Genomic DNA, 23221 nt, shown 5'->3' with positions numbered 1-23221 from the left:
TAGCTAGAATCCTAATAAGCCCACTTGATAAATGTACTTCTTTTTAATTGGTGGGAGGGGCCAGATGCAGTAATTTATCCTTTACCTTAGATTACCTTAGCCTAAGTTACCCTTACCCACATTACTGGACTCTTAAGAGTAGAAGGCCCTTGAATATGGTTGGACTTATTTCCCATGTGCATTATGTGTTACCAAAAAGTTCAAAGGTTTTGCCTCCTACTCATTGGTCCAATCAGCATAGTGTCATCAACATAGTGGATCAATGTGATATTTTGTGGAAGAGATAAATTATCAAGATGCCTTTGATCTAAGTTACAACACAGGGTTACAGAGTTAATATACCCTTGAGGCAAAACTGTAAATAAAGGTGTATGGTTGCCCTTGTCAAGTGAAAGCAATTGCATCTGTTAATCTTTTTTTTTTTAAGAGTGCAATGGTTTTTATTTGCTGAAAAAGTCCAATTTTAGTTTTTCTTTAAAACATACAAAGGCCAACTAATCTTCAGACTCTGACCCATCTTCATCCTGACTAATCTGGAAATAGCGAAGTTTGTAGGTCTCCTTGTCAGATGCAACCACACGAAGCCAATCACAGAGATTATTCTTCTTAAAGTATTTCTTGGTAAGATATTTCAAATACCTTTTAGAGAACTGTTTCTCAGAAACAACTGTGATTTTATTCTTCAAGCGTTCAATGTGAACAACATTTCCAAGATTTCCAGTTTTCCCATTGACTTTAACCTTCTCCTGGAGAAACTGTTCGAAGTTTCCAGAATCAAAAATTCCATCTTCCACCAGATGAGTGAGGTCCAAATGGAACCTCCAGGTTGATTTCTTAGGCTTCTTGTCTTTCTGCAGCGCCATATTGTCCCACGGCCGTGAGAAGAGCATCTGCTAGTCTTTATGAACAGGTACGAAGAACAAGGCATTTGCTACATCAATAGCTGCATACTATGTACTAGGAGATGTGTTAATTTGCTCAAGGACTCTACATATGGCACAGAACTAGTCACTGTCATTCTCCATAATCCATCTGTCTTCTGCACTGGCCAGACAGGAGAGTTAAAGGGAGATGTGGTAGGAACCATCTCCACTGAATCTTACTTGATGGTGGCACTAATTACTCCAGGGATGTGTGATACTATTGTTGACTCACTATTTTTTCCCTGGCAGAGAACAGCTATAATGCCTTTCATTTAGCTTTTCCAACTATAATAACCCTCACTCCACAGACCATGGAACTAATATAAGAATTCTGCTAACTTCTGGTTGTATCTACCCCATTTTTACATTCTGGGACTGGGGAAATAACCACAGAATAAGTTCAGGTGCCCACAGGACCTTCTGTGAGTTGGAAATCAGCCAAAATCCCATGAATCATCTGACATTCATTAAGCCCCTATCTGAACACAATGTTTATTGGGGACTCATGGGATCAGCACCATTCAAAACAGATATCCAATAGAACCCCAGAAAGTCTGATTATTTCCTTTCCCCCAGTGTATAGTTACTTTGTAAAAAGGTCATAGGTTCCTTTGGGAAAGAACTGAAGAGAGGTTAAGAGTAAAACTCTTAAAATTTTTATCAAGGTCCATCCTCAGGGGAACTTGGCTGTCTCTTTATTCAAGGGGTTCTGCATCTGCAAACTGACTCAAAAACTGAAAATTGGTTCACAGACCTAAATTCACTTTTACAATTCAATGGGGACTTCTTTTCATTTGTTTCAGAATTTTTCTGCATATACAGATCAAACAAAAATGTAATACCTTCCTTATGTCTTTCATGCCTAGAAACATCATGAGTGATTAGCCAATACTAAAAGTCCATATGAGTTAAGCCACCATAAGATTCACTTTGCCTGTGCTGTCCATTTTGGGTCAGGCCATTATGGACATTGCTTTGTCTGTGCTGTACATTACAATGACTAAGATCACATTTGAGCTTTGTGGCAGTTGGAGAGAGGACTGTCTTCCAGGTCACACTTGGAAACCTTTAGACTGCTCATGCACCTCTAGATCTGGCCAGTTTTATCACTGAGTTCATTGTTGTCCTTCACTGTATTAAGAGATGTGAGACGTTGAATAATTTTATCACAGAGCTCATTCTTTCCCTTGGTCAATTTATCCAGAGATACTTGGAGCAACTGACCAGCATCATCATTTCCTTATTTTTCTTCAAACTGTTAAGTTTTGTATACAGAGTCATTGCCTTTCACAACTGGTGAATTAGGATAAACAAATGTATCTGTCTCCTTAAGTTTGTAAAATAGTTCACACCATGGGTTTTTAGTACTCTCAAAGCTTTCCAGGAGAAACTTCAGTGACTGCGTGTACTGGAAAATTGGAAAGCTTATTCCAAATATTTAACATATACTTAAAAAAATTCATGCTTATACTTTATTGCTCAGAAGCACCACTGGTTCCAAAATCTGTTCTTATCAGGTTTCTCTAGCAGAACAGAAATTCTAGAGAGGGACCACACTATAAAAGGGGGGCAGTTATTAGGATGGCTTATAGACTGTGGACCAGCTAGTCCAACAATGGTCCCCCTCCCCAACAGTAGGTCCAACAACTGAGTACTTATTCAGTCCATGAGGCAGGTTGGGTGTCTCATCTGGTCTTCAGTATATGCTAAAATATGGAAGCAGTAGGCTCTAATGCCAGTAAAGGAGTAGATTTGCCATAGAGTAAGAGCACAGGCAAAGAAGCAAGTTTCCTCCTTTCTTGTCCTTATATAGGCTGTCAGTAGATATGGTCTAGATTATGGGTGGCTCCTCCCACCTCAAAACATCTGGATTAAAGGTATATTTTATTTATGGTTTCTACTGTAGTGGTGAAACACCATGACCAAAAAGCAAGTTGGGGAAAAAAGTTTATTTGGTTTATACTTCTACAATACAGTCTATCACTGAAGAAAGCCAAGACAGGAAACTAAAAGGGGCAGGAACCTAGACACAGGAGCTGATGTAGAGGCCATGGAAGGATGCTGCTTAATGGCTCGCTCTCCATAGTCTGCTCATCTTGCTGTCTTATAGAACCCAGGATCACTATCTCCAGGAGTGGTCCCACATCGATTGGTACCTTAAAAAATTAAATTACAGGCTTGCCTACAGCTCAATCTTATGGAGGAATTTTCTCAATTGGAGTTCCCTCCTTCACATGACTCTACCCTGAGCCAACTTGATATAAAATTATGTCAACATGCAAAGTGTATCTTGCTACCTGAAAGAAGTGGGTATTCTCTGCTTGGTACGACAGCACACTTTTTTTTTTTTTTTTGCTTTTTCGAGACAGGGTTTCTCTGTGGTTTCGGAGCCTGTCCTGGAACTAGCTCTTGTAGACCAGGCTGGTCTCGAACTCATAGAGATCCGCCTGCCTCTGCCTCCCAAGTGCTGGGATTAAAGGCATGCGCCACCACCACCCGGCTGACAGCACACATGTTTAATCCCCATACTTAGGAGGCAAAGGCAGGAAGATCTCTTAGAGATCAGTGTCCAGAGTGAGTTCAGGATAGTCAGGATTACACAGTGAGAAAAAATACTGTCTTCCATAAAACAACAAATAGAAATGGGTCTTCCCACTTCACATGGCTTAATTAGGAAAAAAAAATCCCTCAGTTGTGTACCTAGTTGCTTAGATTTTAGTAAAATCCAGATGTTGTCAGGTTGACAAGAAAAGCCATCACAGAAGGTTTGAAAAAATACATCAAACTTTTTATTATTCTAAGACTTAGTCATTCAAGTAAAACACATAACAATGTAGTAAGGCCTCACACAGACCATAGAAACTGTGGCCTGGTGACAACTATCTCAGTCTCTTATCCTCAGTCCACACAGCTCTCTCTTAATGACCAACAGTTTATACATTTTTTTTTTCTTTTTAAATTATCATGTTCACTTTTTTTATGTGGGACAAATAAGAAAACTGCAGACAAGTTTCACTAGGTCACAGTCACCCATGGGTTAGTATGTCTTCACACTAACAGACTTGTTTTCTAAAGGACTACAGTTGTTTTTCTAAAAGACTTTCACTACACAGTTCTATAAATGGAGAATATATTGGTATGAAAATGGCTATCTGCTTAATACTTTATACACGCACACACACGAAGAGAGGATACACATATATGGGAGAGAGGGGTTTAGGAGAGTTCCTCTGAGTTAAACTATTAAGAATCTCTCACTTCACACTCCCAAAGTGAGGTTATGTGTTGGGTTTTTGCAACTGTAGAACATTGTATTTGGACCCAGCAGAAGCTCTGGATATCACAAAAAGAATCTGCTCCCACTTGGGAAAACTCATTCAAAGAATAAAAGCTCCATCTTTCTCATTAATGTTCTTTTACAGAGAGTAGGACATGAATCACTTCATACATTTCCAAAAAAACCCCAGAGCATACAAGCTCTGGCACTGACCTTGCCCAAGAGCTTACAGTTTGTATTATGGAAAAAGATGGTTTGTTCCTTCAATTCTTCCACATAAAATGTTCCTTGTGAAAGGTGCTATACCAAAAGTGCTTAGTAAAAGGGAAGCCTGACTGAGGTAATTGTTTTGTTCTGAGGCAGTTAATTTCACCTACATGTTTCAATGAAAAAAAAATCATCAAAATCAAATATGGCAGGATGTGGACATGGTGATGTGTTCATGTAACCCTAGCTCTCAGAAAGCTGGTGCAGGAGAACTACTTAGTTCAAAGCCAGTCTGTCTCAAGAACAAAAGGGAAGACGGGATGGAGGCAAAAAGAAAGAGGGAAAGGAGGAGGAAGGCGTAAAAATACACTTACAATATACTTACACTCTATGACCGAATAGTCCAAATCTTGAGAAAACTTCAAGGTAACAGCTCAAACAAACAAACAAACAAAAAAAAAGGAAAAAAGTTCCTACATGAGGACGTTTGGTACAGCATTAGTTATTGAATGTTAAAATGTATATCACTTTAGTAATTTCATGATGGCTTTTCATCTGACTGAGGAGTCAATCAATGTGTCAACTCTAAGGACACAGAAAGTGTGAGAACTTGAAGAATATAGACTGCTTATGTATGCATGTGTATGAAAATTAATTCAAGGGAGCACAACAAAATAGAAAGATTAGGGCGACAAAGTTTGGCTCCTGTTTACCATTGCAGTTTAACACTCATAGTCAACCTCTTCCTTTAGTTACATGGCATGGATTCTGGATTAGACTCAACCTGCCACACGTTCTGCAAATAGCTTTGGATGTTGTATGCACCTAATCACATCAGTTTCACAGATACATTAAAGCTAGATCATTTTGTTGGACAAAATTTTCTAACTAGACCTAGAGCAAAGAAAACAGGATACAGAATACCTTACAGCAAGGGATGAACATTTGTAGCAAAAAGAAACTGTTATTCAAGTAATAAATATGTATTATCCAGGGAACAGAATTTATAGAATGAATCTCTTTAACTATTTACATGCATAGAAACACAGGGTATATTAGAATTGCTTACATAACCCAATTAACAGTTCATTATGAATGGAAGGTTCAAGAATCTACCACTTGCTCACTCCATGAGGCTGGATGTCTCAGCTGGTCTTCGGTATACACTGGAATCCTGAAGAAGCTGGTGAAGCCAGTGAAGGAATGGACTTGCCAGAAAGAATGAGAATGAGCAGAAAAAGAAAGCTTCCTTCTTCCATTTCCTTTATATAAGTTGCCAGCAGAAGGTGTGTTTGAGGTTAAAGGCAGATCTTCTCACCTCAAAAGAATTGAATTAAAGGTATATTTTCCCACTTCAAAGATCTGGATTAGAAATGGATCTTCCCACTTCAAATAATTCAATTAAGAAAAAAATCCACAGGTATGCACAGCCATTTAGGTTTTAGTTAATTCCAGAAGTAGTCAAGTTGACAACCAAGAAGAGTCACCACATCCTTAAGTGAAATGAAGGAGTCTTGAGATTACTAGTTACATGGCATGAAAGGTTCAGTTGCCCTTACCCAGACACCTATTCATGATCAAAGGCAACTGCAGGTAACCACCATTTGGTGGGTTCAATAGTCAAACTAGGCCCAATTAGAAACTTCTCAAAAAATACATATTAATTTCTCAAAAATACTATAACTTCTTTAATCCTGTTAATAGCCCTGTGAGATTGTCTCAGTTTTTCAGTTTAAGAAAGACCTAAAAAGAGCTAAGACATAGCCAAGGTTACAGAGTAGTGATAAATGTGTATTCTACCTGGGGGTACACTTAGGAGGGCCTTCATTCCAAAGCATTCTTCCTAATACACAGTTCCCACTGGGCTATTCTTTAGTGACATTCTCATCACTACTGCAATGTTACTTATCCAACTACAGAGCTATTAAAATAGTAGTACTGGACAGACTACACATCTCTGCTCTAAAGATCTGCATACTATTAAAAGTTCCTGTAGGTAGCTGGAATCTGAAACATCTCACAAGGGCTCCTATTTTAAAGGCTTAGTGCCCTGTTTAAGTGTTTTGCAAAAGTTGCTGTGGCTATGTCTTTAAAAGGGACAGTGAGACCCAGTGCCTTTTCAAAGACTCCCTTCTATTGAGTTATAGGTATTTGTACCACCACACACTCCATGATGTTTAATCACAGAACTAGCAATAAAAAGCAACACATTTTCTTGATCAAGGGCTGGAACCCCAAAGCCATTAGCCCAAACAGATTTCTACTTTTTTGTTTTTGGAGACAGGTTTGTTTGTTTGTTTGTTTATTTATTTAGTGTGTGTAGCCCTGGCTTGAACTTACTCTGTAGAACAAGCTGGCTTTGAGCTCACAAATATCTGCTTGTCTTTGCCTCCTAATTGCTGGGATTAAAGGAATATGCCACTACTGTCCAGCTTTAACTTCTTTTTTTTTTAACATCCATAGAAAAACACTGTATCATTGAATTACAATCCCAGATCCAACCTTTCCACTTTTTAAATTGAGTCCAAGAGGTATTTTGTAATGAAAAGAAGATTCAGACACACTTAATTACCCCTTTAAGGTAATCAAAGGATCAGCAACACATTTAATTTTCACAAATTACTGACTCTTAATATTTAGAATACAAGTCTATATGAAATAAACAGGAAGGTGGTAGAGGGATGGGGGGTGACTGACAGAGACACAGAGACGGGTTGACTGGCTATAAAAGTCGTTCTTTAGGAACTAAGTCAAATATCTACTGTTTGGGTACTTACACTTGATGAGCTGACTTCTTATGATCCTTTAAAAGAATTAAGGTCGTTGAACACTTCCAAGTACAACTGGATACATGCAGCCACAGAGGAAAGCACAGGTAGTGCCCCAGGGTAATACTGAATACTGCTTTACTGCTTTAAAAACCAAAGCAGACCTGAGCAAGGAGTATGTTAATACGAAATTGAGAGCTTCACAAAACCAGTTCCCCTAACCTACCAAAAGTCCAGAGCCAAGGGTCTTGGGAGAAAGTTCTTTGACTCTTTCCCAAGGTAATCAGCAAAAGAAGGCTGGAGCAGTACTTGAGCTGACCTCAACTTAACACAAAAACAAAAACAAACAAAAGATTCCCCAACCCACCCCCACAGCTCTAGATAAGAGTCTATGGGAACCTACAGGGGAAGTTGCACCGCTTAGACTTCTACCCCTGAAAGCAGGCCTGCAGACCCACAGAGGTGCCAAACGGGAGAAGTCCAAACAGAGACTCAGAGTAGGGTGAAGGCAGTGTGGTAAAGAAGCCTGCAACAGGGATCCTCAGCATCCTGCATCCTGGAAGCAGGAAGACCAGCATGATGTGTGGAGAAAGTACTGTGTGCTGATGGGCCGATTAGGGTAAACACACAGGGAGGATCTCCCCAACCACAAAGAGAAACTGACTGAGAACATAATGACTATTTCAGTCCACTGTTTGAATTTATATACTCTTAATCTTTAATTTTTATTATATATGTGTGTGTATCTTTTAAGTTAATTTTTTCCTTAAATTGTTTTTTTCCTCTTAAAAGACACAATTTTGCATTTTTAAATGTTCAACTGATAGGTTGTGACTTGTGTCTTGAGAAAGAGTCTCTTCTGTCCATCTTTCTTCTCTCCAAACCTAACAAACAGCATTATCTTTGCTTTTTATACCTCTAGCTTAAACACTTTACCTTATTCACGCTCTGTCTCCACTCATCCCACATGCTACACTGCATTGCATAAGCATTTTCCCCAATCCTAGTACTCCTATCTACAAACTTCATAGGGGACATGAGTCAAAAGTGTAGCACCTTCCCTGGTAGCTAACACTGGGACTGCTGTAAAGTCTTCAGAGTTGAGTGTGCAGTCAGCTTTACCCAAGTGAAGGCAGCTCACAAAGATTCATCAAAAAACAAACAAACAAACAAAAACCGCCCAAAACCAAACATAGTGTTGCTCTCCAAGGACACAAAGAGGCTTTGCTGGGCTTATACCTTTTCTGAGTCTTGACATTAAAAAGCATAAAACACTGCAGAGATCTGGAAACAACACCTCACTTTCACACTATATGCTTCCTCCAAATAAAGAAGAAAGCTCAGAGCTAAATCATACCATAGAACAACTCTACTTAGCAAGCAGGGCTACAAAATGTTGTGCCCAACAGATAAAGAATATTGTCTTATCCGTGACACATAACATTATCTGTAAAACTGAACACATTTTAAGCACACACTAGAACACAGTTGTTTTCTAGCCTGGTGACCTTGGTACAAATTGTGTAGCTGGAGGGACCCTCTGAGACATTTTTATAAGTTTGTTTTTCTTAGTCAAACTACAGAACTTATCTTTACAGAAGATGTCATATGCACTTTACAATTTTGATATAGTCATGACTAACCTGTATCAAAGAGATTTAGACAGATATAAATCCGTATGCTTTGTTGTATGTGTGGGATTGAATTAATTAGTACAAGAATAGTTTTCACCAGATTTTGCTGTGTTTAAATATGCCTAAAATAAACCACTCAAGGTTAGACTCCCTAAGTTTGAACCACCAGCAGCTGCTAAGTCATGTTGCACTGAACTGTCTTCTCAGGGTGATCTCTCTTCTGATCTCTCCTCTCAGTGAACTTCATGGAGGCCCCAGCAATTAAACATAAAAGAGAAATTAAAATTTCCCATGATAAAACACATTAAAGGAATCAGTTCTATAGGGGATAACAGAAGGAATAAATACTTCAATCTGAAGAGAGCAATAAATATACCCAAGAGGTCAAAAGGAACAATCAAACTAGCAATACTAGGACAAATAATCTAAAGAGATAAAGACAAAATAAACAATAACAATAACAATACACACATCAACAAAATGACAAAAATTAATACGCATTTCAACTAAACACCAATAGTCTCGATTCCCAAATAAAAAGACAGACTACCAGACTGAAGAAAAGGAGCCTTAGTATTGCTGTCTTTAAAAAACACACCTCATCATCAATGATAGACATAACTTAGGATAAAAGAATGAAAAAGAGCATTCCATGAAAATGGAACTAAGAAAAAGCAAGCAATACTATTATAATATCTGACCAAAACTGAACATGAGATAAGGAAGAAGCCGGGTGGTGGTGGCGCACGCCTTTAATCCCAGCACTTGGGAGGCAGAGGCAGGCGGATCTCTGTGAGTTCGAGACCAGCCTGGTCTACAAGAACTAGTTCCAGGACAGGCTCCAAACCCACAGAGAAACCCTGTCTCGAAAAACCAAAAAAAAAAAAAAAAAAAAAAAAAAAAAAAAAAAAAAAAAGAGAGATAAGGAAGGGCACTGCATGCTCATTAAAGGGAAAAAATCTGCCAACAGGATTACAATCTTAAACATATATGTACCAAGCATAGTTGCATTTCATTAAAAACAAAAACAAAACCACCATTAGACTTAAAACTACAGGCTGACACCAACACAGTAATAGTAGGTGAACTGCAAGGTCATCTAAACAAAAACTAAACAGAGAAACTGCGGAACTAAATGCATCATAAATCAAATGGACCAACAGACATCTATAGAGCATTCAACTCAAACACTATAGAATGTATATTCTTCTCAGCTGCCCATGAAACTTTCTCCAAAGTCAACTACATATTATGACACAAAACAAGCCTAAAATTACAGCAAACTTCAAATAACATCCTATATTTTATCTTGCCACAATGGAATAAAGAGCTGGGTATCAACAATAGAAACTACACAGTACACAAACTTATGTACAACAAATAAAGTCCTACTGAGTGATAACTGGGTCAAGGAAGAAACCAAAAAAAAATTTTAACAATTCTAAAAACTGAATGATGTTGGGTGTGGTGGCACATGCCTTTAGTCCCAGCAATTGGGAGGCAGAGGCAAATAGATCTCTGTCAAAACAAATTCCAAGACAGCAAAGGCTATTGCAAAGAGAAAAAAAAAAACAAAAAAAACAAACAAACAAACAAAAAAAAACAACCCAAAATAAAAAGAAAACAAAAAAAACCCAAAACAACAAATAAACAAAAACATGACTAAAACATAACATTCCAAAATCTATGGGACACAATAAAGGCAGTTCTAAGAGGAAAAAGTCCATAGCACTAACTGCCTACATAAAAAAAGAGGTCTCAAATTAGTAAGTTCTGATACACCTGAAGGCTATAGAGGTGGTTCTTTGAAAAGTTTGAAAAACCTTTAGCTAAATCAACAACAACAACAACAACAACAAAATCCAGATTAATACCAAGTAGATATTACAACAGACATCAAGAAAATCCAGAGAATCATAAGGATATTTAAAAAAAAATCTATATTTCACCAAACTGGAAAATCTAAAAGAAACAGATACATTTCTAGATACACACGACCAATCAAAGCTAAACCAAAATGAAATAATTAATCTAAATGGAACCATAACATACAACCAGATAGAAGCAATTATCTTGCCCACCTGAAAATAGCACAACACCAGATGGATGAATTCAGCACAGAATTCTAATGGACCTTCAGAGAACTCATATAAATACTCCTCAAATTATTACACAAAATAGAAAATTAAGAAACATTTTTAATTCATTTTTACAAAGCCAGTATCACCCTCATTAAAAAAAAAAAAAAAGATTTCCCCACAAGGAGAATCATAATCCAAACACTCTAATGACTAAGAATATGAAAATTCTCAGTAAACCACTTGCAAACTGAACGTGAGAACACATCACATAGACTATCATCCACCACAATCAAGCTCGCTTCATCACAGGGATGGAGGGATGGTTCAATATATACACGTAAATAAATGCAATCTACCACATAAGACTGAAAAACAGGAATCTAATGATTATCTCTTCTTTTTAGATTGAGGAAAGGCCTTTCACAAAATCTAACACACTTTCACAAGAAAGTCCTAGAGAATCTAGAAATACAGGGGATCTATCACAACCTCAGAAAGGTAATATATACCAAGACTACAGCCAACATCATCCCAAATGGAGAGAAAAAAAAGAGCATCTATGTCTATTCTCTTCCATCCTATTCAATATAATACTGGCAATCTTAGGGCAATAAAACAAGGAGACAAAGGGACTATAAATGTGAAAGGAAAAAGACAAAGTATCCTTATTTATAGATGATATGATTCTATACAGAAAGAACTCTAAAGCTTCTACCAGACAGTTCCTATATCTGATAAATGTATTTTCAAAATAGTAGGATACAGAATTAACACACAAAAACCAGCAGCCTTCCTAAGTACAAATGACAAACAAAATAAGAAAAGAAATCAAGCAAACAATTCCAGTCACAAAAGCCTCAAAACAAACAAAAAGAAAAACAAAAAACTTTGGAATAAAACTAAGTGAAAGAGTTTTAAAAGTACTTAAAAAAAAAAAACATTAAGACACCGAAAAATAAAATTGAGGAAGATACCAGAAGATGGGAAGACCTGCTCCTTCATGTTCATGTGAAAATGACCATCCTACCAAAAGTAGTCTACCAATACAATATAGTTTCTATCAAAACCCAAACACAATTCTTCACAGAAATAGAAAAATAGTTTTAAATTCTATTTGGAAACTCAAAATACCCAGGATAACTCAAACAGTTTTGAACAATATAAGGAGGTATCAACATCTCAGATTTTAAGTACACCACAGATTTATCACAATAAAAAGCAATATGGCACTAGCATAAAATCAGACATAGTAATCAATGGAATGGAACTATACCCCTACATATAAGCCCACAAATCTTACTGCTACCCAACTTTTGACAAGCCAACAACACACTGGAGAAAAGACATCTTCAACAATTGCTGCTGCTCAAACTGGATAGTGGCATGTAAAGAAAATTAGATCCTTATCTGTCACTCTGTACATAAATCAACTCCAAATGGATCAAGGACCTTGATAAAATACCTGATAGATACCCCGAATCTGACAGAGGAGAAAGTAGGGAAGGTGCTTGTGCAGGAATGGGCTTTCTGAATAGGATTCCTATAGCACAGTCATTAACACTAACAAATAAGTGGTCATAATGAAGTCAAAAAGCTTCTGAAAAACAAAGAACACTACCATGGAGGGAAGAGCGCCTACAGGGGGAAAAACACTTTAACAGCTATGCTTCTGACAGAGGTTAGAATCTAGAATATAGGAAGAACTCAAAACAGTAAACATCAAGAAAACCAACAAGAGGCATAGACCTATACAGAATGCTATGAAAAGATGAGCTATAAATGGTTAAGAAACACTTTTTAAAAAATGTTCAACTTTTTTTTAGCCAAAGAAATGCAAATTAAAACTACTTTGAGATTTCACCTTAGAGTGAAGGCAGAATGGCTAAGACGAGAAAAGCAAGGAAGGAACAAACAACAAATGCTGATGTAAATATGGGGAAAGAAAAATGGTAATTTACTGCTGATTAGAGCATAAACTGGTTTAATCACTATAGAAATCAATGTGAATACTCAAAAAAAACTAGAAAAGACTGTCTTAGTTTGGTTTTCTATTGCTGCAAAGAGACACCATGACCACAACTCTTATAAAGAAAAACATTCAACTGGGGCTGGCTTACAGGTTCAGAGGTTTAGTCCATTATCATTATGACAGGAAGAATGGCAGTATATAGGCAGGAATGGTGCTAAAGGAACTAGGAGTTCTGTATCTTGACCTGCAGGTAGCAAAAGTGAAGACTCTGTACCACACTGAGGGTACTTGAGCATATATTACCTCAAAGCCCACCTCCACAGTAACACACTTCTTCCAAGGCCACACCCTACTCCCACAAGGTCACAACTCCTAATGACACCATCTCCTATAGGTCAAGCATTCATACATGTGTCTATGGGAGACCATATTTATTCAAACCACCACATTCCACACTCCCTGGCTCTCATAGGCTTGTTACTATAACATAATGCAGAAATGCATTCAATTCAACTTCAAAAGTTTCCATAGTCTGTAATTTCTTTTAAGTGTCCATCTTTACTGTAACAGTTTCAACCCTGTTTAAATGTTCAAAGTCTCTTCTGAGATTCATTATAATCTTTTAACTACAATCCCCTGTACAATCCAAAATAAAAAAGCAGATCATATATTTAAAAAATATAATGGCAGAGGATAAACATTACCATTCCAAAATGGAGGAAAGGGAGCATAGTGAGGAAATACTGGACCAAAACAACGCGAAAACCAGCTGGTCCAACACCAGACTCTGTATTTCCATGTCTTATGTTAAATGTTCTTTGGGTCTCCAAAACCCTTCGGCTTTGTTGACTGTAACACACTTCTCTTGGGCTGGTTCCACTCCCTCTTAGCATCTCTCCTCAGCAGGTATCCCATGACTTTGGAGTCTCTAATATCTTGGGGTCTCCAAAGAAATCCAGGCTTCACAGTCACAGCTTCACACAATGGCCTCTCTGGGCCTTCATTGAAGGCTTCACATGCCTGGCCTCAGCAGCCTTCTTTGATCAAGGAGGGAGATTCCATAATTCCTTTCTTGTATCCTTGACTCTACAGACAGAACCACCTGGCCAAAACTGCTATGTTCTGCTGCTTTCTGGGGCTGGAACATGGTTGCCCCCATTCAATTACGTCTTCACCAGATTTCTGGCTTCACTGCTTAAGCTTGGCGGTCCTGGAACCTGCTCTATAAACCAGGCTGGCCTTGAACTCAGACATCTGCATGCCTCTGTCTCCTGAATGCTGGGATTAAAGGTATGTACCACCATACCTGGGCCTAAATTGTTAATTCCTTTTCACTATTTGGAAGTTTAGCTGGGAAGGATCTTGCCCTGAGGAATCTACTCTCTTTATTCCATTTAACATCAGGCTTTCCTTTAATCTGTTTATTTCCTTGAACTCGGGATTTAGCTTTATTTGACTTCCTGGTGTTCTTTTTCTCCTCAAATTGTACATTTTGCATTTTTCTTTGCTCAGCTTGCTTCTTTCCATTACAGATCTTCACAAGAGTGAATGTTAACAACCATACAACAGTCAATACTAGGTTGTTTTGAAATTTCCTCTGCCAGTAGAATATAAAACTCTTCACTTTACCCTCAAGTAAGACGTATCAGACAAGGGCAAAAACCATCCACATTCTTTACCAAAATATCACAAGAACAGTCTCTAGGGAACATGCTAACATTCTTCTCTTGAGCCAGGTGCTCAAAATTCAAATCATCCTCAGCACCACTGTCTTCCATGCTATTGGTATGGCCCCTTAAGCCCCACATAAGACACTCAGCTGTTTTCCTAATCCAAACTTCCAAAGTCCACATTCCTCCAAACAAAAGCAAGGTTAGGCACTATCACAGCAATACCCAGTCCCTGGTACCAACTTCTGTCTTAATTTGGGTTTGTATTTGGTAAAGAGACACCATGACCACAGTAACTCTAATAAAGGAAAACTTGGGCTAGATTACAGTTTAAGAGTCTCTTATGATCATGGCAGAAAGCATGACATTGTGCAGGCTGACATGGTCCTAGAGAAGCTGAGAATTCTGCATCTTCATCTGCAGGCAGAAGATACAACTGTGTATTGGGCACAGCTTGAGTCCTCAAAGTGGCAAACTTCTTCCAACAAGGCCACACTTGCTCCAAAGAGGCCAGACCTCCTAATAGTGCCATTCCCTATAAGCCAAGCACATACACACATACACACACACACACACACACACACACACACATATATGAGTCTATGGCGCTATAGTTATTCAAACCACCACACAGATACATCACAAAACAAAGCTATTCCATTTTTGGACATAGACTCAAAAGGACTCTATATCCTACTACAGAGATGCCTGCTCATCAATGCCCATAGCTGCTCTCCTCGCAATAACCATAAAATGGAAACAAGCCTAGATGTCCATCAACAGATAAATGGACACTGAAAAGGAAGTATGAAGTTAGGAAATTTACAGGTAAATGAAATAAAGTTGGAAACAATTAGTGTGAGGTAACCCCAGATTGAGAAAGACAATCAGTTCATGTTTTACCTTATTTGTAGATGCTAACTTTGAATCTTCAGATGTGTATATTTTGTCTGGAATACCCATAGATGTTATAAATTAGTAAAGGAGACGGTTTTAAGAAGAATATATAGAACATGGTTGTATAAAGGGTTGAACTAGAATAATAAAAGATGAAGTAATGAATTCAAGTGGGGGATGGAAGTGCAGGGCAGAGGAGGAAAAAATGGGATAAATAACACTAAAAGACTTTTGAAAGAGCCATATGGTAACCAAATGTAGAAGCTCCCATACAGACACACACAAACACACACACACGAGAGAAAGAGACAGAGAGAGAGAGACAGAGACAGAGAGAGGGGGTATTAGGATGGGGTAACACTATAATGGGGAAGACAATGGACTTATCTATGCTGCATTTGTGAGACAGGTGTCACTATATCCTGCTGACATAGCAACTATGATCCTTAAGACCTTGAGCAGTAGGCACAACAATTTTTGTCAATTCACATTATACAAGTGAGAAACAATGACCTGGACAGTTTTCCAAATTCTCACTTTCCATTCTCAGCTCCCACAGCCATCTCTCTTTAGGCCAGACACACCACATTTGTTTCAGCTAATGGACTGGTAAATGGAAGGGATATAATAGATTCTATTCAGTAGCTTATTTCCCAGAACTTCCAATCCTTCCTTACTTGCAGGTGGAAGTGAATTTGCATACCCACAGCAACACTGCTGTCCTGTGCCTGAGTCTAAGTTTGGAGAGAAACAAATCCCTGTGTTCTTTTACCACTATATGACTGGGTGTCTGGGTGGAAAGAGAAGAGAGGCACATACAATTACTTCACAATATAGGGAAGAGGGGCACAAATCAGCTTTGGCCATTGGGGTTACTATCTGCTTAATGGAAAGCATTTAAAACTTAAAAAAAAAAAAAATTTAGTGGGGAAGGAGGGTGAAAAGTAATGTTTTAAAGATATAAAAACCGCACGCCTTTAATCCCAGCACTTGGGAGGCAGAGGCAGGTGGATCTCTGTGAGTTTGAGACCAGCCTGGTCTACAGAGCTAGTTCCTGGACAGGCTCCAAAGCTACGGAGAAACCCTGTCTCGAAAATCAAAAAAAAAAAAAAAAAAAAAAAAAAAGAATATTTAAAAAAAAAATAAAGATATAAAAAGATCTTGATAAATGAAAAGCATAAAGAACTGCTAACTCACTGAATTGTAAGAAAACAAGGACACGGGAAATTCCTTAGCTACTGGTACTTACCAGCCATTATTTTCTAGCACATAGTAGTAAACAGCAGTATATAAAGCAGGAGTTATGTAGCCTATTCAAAAGAAAACATGTTGGTAACTTATTAAGAGCCCAGCATTACAGATATCACCTAATCAAATTGGTAAAAGCTTGTCTATAAAAATAAAGACAAAAGATTAATGACACACTGCAATGTCCAGAGCTGCAGGGACAGTCTTAATGAGATGAACTGGGCAAGGTTTGTTGGAGTAAGTAAATTAGCATAATAGATCACGTAAGTACCAATGAGACATAACCAGCTGACTTTCCACCTCATTTTTCCAGGGACATGAACTCCACAGCTTTCCGAACAGCACACATCATAAAACAAAACATAAAGCATCTATACATTTCGTGAAACAAATGGGAAAGAATGTAGGTAAGAAAAGATTGGGACTTCCTAAGAAAAGCAGATTCTGTCTCTCAGTGAGACACCAGGAAAAGGTAGAACATTAATTTGTGACCTTGAAAAAAAAGCTTATGTATTTGCTCTTATACACACAATCTAGAATTAACCATAAATACAACTCACATTTATGCAATATGAAAGCAGAAGGCGGTCTCTTTGGGAAGGAAAGAGAAGGAGACAGTAGGGATGAATGTGTGAAACAGGTTTGTTATATTATCTAAAACTTAAAAAAGGCCAGGAAAGGTGACACACACTTGTAATCCCAGCTGAGGCAAGAGGATTGCTACCAATTCAAAGTGAGCCTGTGATATGAAGTAAGACCCCACGCTAAAAACAAAATAAAAATCATGATAATAGTTTGTGAGTTTTAATCATAAGTCTCAAAGAATGAGTATCAAAGTAATTTCGACTTCTTCTATTAAAGCTGTCATTCACTGACAGTTCCAGTTCTGATCCTTAGTCTCTGGTGATCCACAAGGACTTGACACGATCAGTCCCAACACAGCAGACGTCCATGTCAAATACATGTGTGCAAAGACAAGAGCACTGAGAACTTACCTACATGTGCATGGACTTTACTCTCAAAACCCAAAGTGTTGATTAAAATCAATCAAGGAGGAAGACCACTTACTGGTACTAAAGGCTTTACTGTAATAAACCAAATATATTTACAATTTATACAAATGTTGAACCAACAAAAATACAAAAAAAAAAAATCACAAGATGCAAAATCAAGAAACAAGTTCGTTGGAGACACCACTGCTCTACAGAGGACTCAACGTGAAGTAAACTGCAAGGAACGGAAAAGTAAGCTCACAGTTGGGCAAGGTGTGACTGACAGGCAGCAGCTTGCTCCTCTAGCCCACATTTGTGGCCTCTGTGTGGTTGTAGTGTCCAAAGGTAGACAGGTGACTGTCTATTCATAGACTTGTTGCCTTTTCTTTGTAGACTCAAAGCAGTTCTGTGTCAGCGTTTGGAAACAGGTTTCTTCGAGTGTTTTTGTTTGTTTGTTCTTTTTAATTATAACTTTTCTATTTCTACAAATTTCAAACATTTGGCCCAATTCAACTGTAAATACGAAGCCATAGTGTTTTCAGTAGATGACTTCATACACGGTAGCCTTTTTGTCCCCTGAGCCAGTGACTATGTATTTATCATCCACAGAGATGTCACAGCTAAGCACTGATGAGGATTCTTTGGACTGTAAGAAAAAACAACAGGCAGAGGATATTTAATGTGTTCCATTTTAAGGTAACCTCATTAGTTGTTTCAAAGGACACAAGGTAGCACACTTCTGTACCTGGAATATGCTGGCTCCGTACGGTGTCCGCCAGGCATTGAGGAGGTTGTCTTTTCCAGTACTCACAAACCACTTGCCTAGGATTAGCAAAGGAACATATAACTCCAGCAATATTAAAATTTCCCGTTGGAATTAATTGTAATAGAGCACTGTTTTTAGTATGTGTGTGTATGCGTGCGTGCATGCGTGTGCATGTGCACAAACAGGTCAGGAGGCATGTGTGAAGGTGAAGAGGACAGCTTGTGGAATTGGTTCTCTTTCCCCCTTTCTGAGGAAGGGTCTCTTTTACTGTTTCTATTGCTGCCCTATTAGCTTCTGGCTTCCATTCTCCTGTTTCAGCTCACTCTCAGCTCACTGTAGCAGTTTGGGATTATAGGTGTTCCCTAGCTCATCTAGCTTTTTAACATGGATTTCAAAGACTGAACTCAGGTCATGAGGCTTGAATAATAAATGCTTTTACCCATGGAATGATCTAGCTCATCCAAAAGAGTTGTTTTTTTTTTTTTTTTTCCCTTCTTCTTCTTCTGAGATACAGTTTCTCTGTATAACAGCCCTGGCTGGCTTAGACCTTTTTGTAAACCAGGTTGGTCTTGAACTCACAGAGATCCACCTGCCTCTGCCTCCTAAGTGCTGGAATTAATGGTGTGGACCACTACAGCTAGCTCAAAAGAGAGTATTTTTAACATGTCAAGTACAATGTCCAAAGGGTTGGTCTATATAATTCAAGTAAGCTCCTTAGTGTGATCATGTTTGTAATCAAAAAATTGTCAAAGGACTGAGGAGATGGCTAAACATGTGCAAGCTTGTCCATGAGTTCAGATTTCTGGCATGTAGCCTTGTGTACTTGGAATCCAACTCCCAGAGACAAGTTGGGGAAGGGCATAGAACAAGTAGGCCTTGTGCACTTGCTGGCCATCTAGTCTAGCAAAAAGACAAGCTCAACGTTTAGTGAAAAGTCTTCCTCAAAATCAAGATGATGAGTGGCTTTAGGATAAATGGTGAAGACCACAGGCTTCTACACACACCTGAGCTTGTTGTGTGTGTGAGCACATGTGTGTGTGCTAGTACAATGAGTCATTTAATATTTTATTCAGCATCACAGCCATTTTCAGTCTTACGGAAAAAATAAGAGCAAAAATAATTAAATACTGAACTAATGTGAAATGTTTGTCACATCAGATACATAGAGAATGTCCAATTTGGGTTAATTACACATTCACCCATCTATCCTCACAGCCAATGAACAAATATATGACCATTCAAAGCACGTCTCCTCATAGACTTTCCTTTCGGTTCTCATTCAGAGAAAAAGAGTCTGGGTGCAGCTAACCATACATCTGCCCCTGTATCCTCAGTATAGTCAGTACATAGTGATTCCCACCATTCTTGAGCACTAACAATTACCCCCACCCCTACCACAAAACAAGTTGTGCTCAAAGTTTATTTCAGTGCCTGCTGACTTTTCTCAAATTAACAAAGCAGGCTGAGACAGACATTACTCGCCTCTGAGGGTCAACAGAATTATAAATTAAAATTACTGCATCCAGCTGCATGGAAAGGAACATTTTCCCCCTCAGATACCATCTCTAACCATGCTTTTAAGAAGTATTTTCCAATCAGGCCACTGACAGCCTTGCAGCTAAACTCACCACAATAAGCAAATTTTAGGGACAACACGCAGCTCTCATGGAGGTGCAGCTGGTACTTGTCAGGCTTGTTCACGTGCAGAACTTCCACGTTGCTGCTTTCCATCCCCACAGCAAGCCACTCCCCAGTTGGGCAGTATCCCAAGGAGAAGATCTGTTATAAGTAGGATGAGATCACTGATGATTTTACTCAATAAATTAAGAAAGTGAAAAGGCAGCAAGGGATGGCAAAATCGAGGTTTAATTAGCCAACTCCAGTCTGGAAGAGGCATGAGATGCAGCAAAACCCAGGACCCTCTACTGAACAAGCCAAAGACTGAACAGTTTCATCCATGCTGTGAAGTAAGAAATTATCTTGGAGAATGGCACTAAAAGTCATCATAAAGATATACTAACTGACATACTTGTGCAAGAAAAGATGATGTCTAGAATCTGAAATCCAGTGTTTGGAGTGACGACGGCAGGACAGACTGGCCAGCTGCTGACTACTGCTTAGGAGAGGTAATGCACACACCTAACTCTGTACTTGTTACAGGCTTACATACATTTGACATTTATGGCCATTAAACATTTTCAAAAGTATAAAAATGGTGACCAAAAATAATATCCTGAGTATTCTACAGAAGGGTAGAGTAGGAAATATAAAAATAAAATACTGGTAGTCACCTAAAATCGGTATTTAGTGAGCAACTGTTTGAACTGGGTTGTCCTATAGGTATGCCTGTGAAGGATTTTCTTAGTTTTTGCATTATTTAAGTAGAAAGAACCCAAATATAAGTCACCACTTCATAGGCTGAGCCTTGGACTGTATTTTAGACATAGAGATTGTGCTAGCGTGTGCAGTACTTTCTTCCTCTCTGTTCCTTGACTATGGATGCCAGGTGACCAGCTATCTCAAGCTCCTGGCACTGGAACTTATGACAAAGATGGCCTGTAATCTGGAATAGTCATCTAAAATAAACCCTTTTTCCTTTAAGCTGCTTTTGTCGTGGTATGTTATCAAAGCAACAGAAATAAGATTTTTACCCTATGTTTTATTTTATTACTAGTACACAAACAAGCAAATAAATACTGAGTAGTAACAAAAGAACAACTCTAACCATGATGAAGGCACCAGAAAAGCGCAAGCACTGCCTTAGCTCAGAAGCCTAGATCCAGACATGTGACATCTGATTACTTCCCCAAAATTACTATGTCTTTATATTGCTTTAAAACTCCAGTTAATAATAACAGACATCTTCAAGTCTAGTACTCCGTAGGACTGCCTTGCTTTTGAAGCTAGTCTGAAGATAGTCTACAGAATCAGAACCTATCTTAAAACAAAACAAAATACCCCAAGCAAAGATCTAGTTAGTTGGTCATGATATTTTTTCTATTTAAAAACATTTTTACACTATGTATTCTGATAATTTTCCCCTCCACCATCTCCACAAAGATTCTTTCCACCTCTTTACCCACCCACCCTCCCTACCCACTTTTACATTCTCTCACACACACATACACAAACACAAAAACATCAATAAGACAAAAAAATGCCCAAACAAAACAAAAACCTCCTACAAAACCCGGAGTCTGAGGTATGGGGCCTGCCCAGAATTCGGTAGATCTCCCTGGCGACGCTCCACTGGAGAACACTGATTTTCCTTTGCTAGTGAATATCAAAATTACAAATAGCTTTTTAGTTAGGGATGGGACCCAGAGTCCATTTGCCCCCTTAATGCTGGGACTTCGCCATGATTGTTTTCAAGGTTAAGAAATGAGATAGGTATCCATATGATCTTAGACTCCTTGAAACAAATCAATATTCATTCCACACTCATTCTGCATTTGATAGTGAGAATATAAACACAACAAACTATATCCTGCTGAAGGAAACATGTATATTCTCTACTGCATAAACTCCTTTTACCAAAACTATGTGCACATAAGGCATCTTAATGTTCTGTAACTGTCCCCTCTTTCGGCAGGGGCAGATGAAGGGGGTGCTGTATTCTATGGTTTTAAGCATGTTACTTTAAATTTAATGTAGATCTGTTTATCTGGCTACCCTGATGCTGGGGTAGGAGAATGATCCATACAAGCCCTCTGACTCCACAGCAGGCCGGAGCCAAGCACTCACCTGTGATGTGAAGTCATGCTGCTGTAGCTGCCGCCCTTCTCTTAGGTCCCAAGACCTCACAGTGTTATCCAAACCGCCTGTCCAGAGCTTGGTGCCATCATTAGAAATGTCAATACAGCTGGCTCCGTCTGTGTGGCCCTGGAACTGCCTGATAAAACAAACCAGACTGAATAATGATTTCCTGCCAGAGCTCAAAGTAAACACTGATGTGTTGTTGGTTTTGGACTCACTGTGTGTCATCTCAGTGTCTGTTGGTGTGCAATATCAAACTAACCTTCCCCCGAGGAGCACAGGAAACAGCCCCTGCAGGTTCTGTTTCTTTTTTCAAGATCCAAGGCCTAAAGAAATTGAATGGCATTGCAGGCTGCTGCCAGAAGAAAAGTATGCTACTAGGGCCACCTCTGATAAATAAGCCCAGTGAAACTCTTCCAAGGTCTGGAAAAGAGTTTAAGTACTAAAAGACAATAAAGATAAACAAACAAAACCCAAATCATTTCCTCAAGGAATAAAAACCTGTCCGTCAGTTGCCGAGGTTTGAACCCACAGAAAGGAAAAGGCTTATTCCAAGAACACACATTCAGAAGAGAACTGACCAGCAGTGCCCTTTCTGCTAGCACAGTGTGAGCTCTCCTGTGTACTCAACCTTGCCATTCTGAATCAGAAAGGGCCTTGCATTAGGAAATGTGGACTTCCAGAGACCAAGGGTCAAGCAGGCCTCTTGACCTCAAAGGTGCTAGGTAGAGACAAAGAAAAGGACTGAGGACAACAGACACTTGCCAGATCCCACCCCCAATGCAAAGCTTTCTTTATAGGGGACACTCATGCAACATCCAAAGAGCATTCAAATCAACTGGATGGCAGGGATATCTGACCCCTGAAAGGGCATGAGGCAATAAGACAGGCTGGCAGTGGAGAGAGCAACATGAACACGGAAGGGTCTGGGGTTGGCAGGTGGGGAGGATACATGCAGTGACTCTCACAAATGTGACTCTACATGCTGAGCATGCACTGGCCAGGGCAGATCAGAGAGGTCAGGACCCACCTT

The 23221-nt window shown here is 38.8% G+C and overlaps 2 protein-coding genes across 10 annotated transcripts in view; both read right to left on the bottom strand.

Annotated features, from left to right (window-relative positions):
- Positions 1-494: 494 nt before the first annotated feature.
- Positions 495-863, bottom strand: LOC130884236 (60S ribosomal protein L22-like 1). The gene has a single exon (XM_057785271.1). It carries the CDS (start codon positions 861-863, stop codon positions 495-497), a length of 369 nt encoding a protein of 122 aa, XP_057641254.1.
- Positions 864-17744: 16881 nt separating this feature from the next.
- Positions 17745-23221, bottom strand: part of LOC130883478 (transducin-like enhancer protein 1) — an 89851-nt gene continuing 84374 nt past the window's right edge. For all 9 annotated transcript variants that reach the window (XM_057783959.1, XM_057783960.1, XM_057783961.1 and 6 more), the window contains 4 exons: positions 22177-22324; positions 20061-20211; positions 18412-18488; positions 17745-18312 (listed from right to left, as the gene is read on the bottom strand). In XM_057783959.1, coding sequence (XP_057639942.1) covers positions 18205-18312; positions 18412-18488; positions 20061-20211; positions 22177-22324 — 484 coding nt within the window. In that variant the 3' untranslated portion in view covers positions 17745-18204. The remainder of the gene's footprint in view (positions 18313-18411; positions 18489-20060; positions 20212-22176; positions 22325-23221) is intronic.

Source organism: Chionomys nivalis, chromosome 11 (genome assembly GCF_950005125.1).
Source record: "Chionomys nivalis chromosome 11, mChiNiv1.1, whole genome shotgun sequence".
Taxonomy (NCBI): domain Eukaryota; kingdom Metazoa; phylum Chordata; class Mammalia; order Rodentia; family Cricetidae; genus Chionomys; species Chionomys nivalis.
The sequence above is the reverse complement of the archived record's forward strand: the minus strand, read 5'-3'. Positions and strand labels throughout refer to the sequence as shown.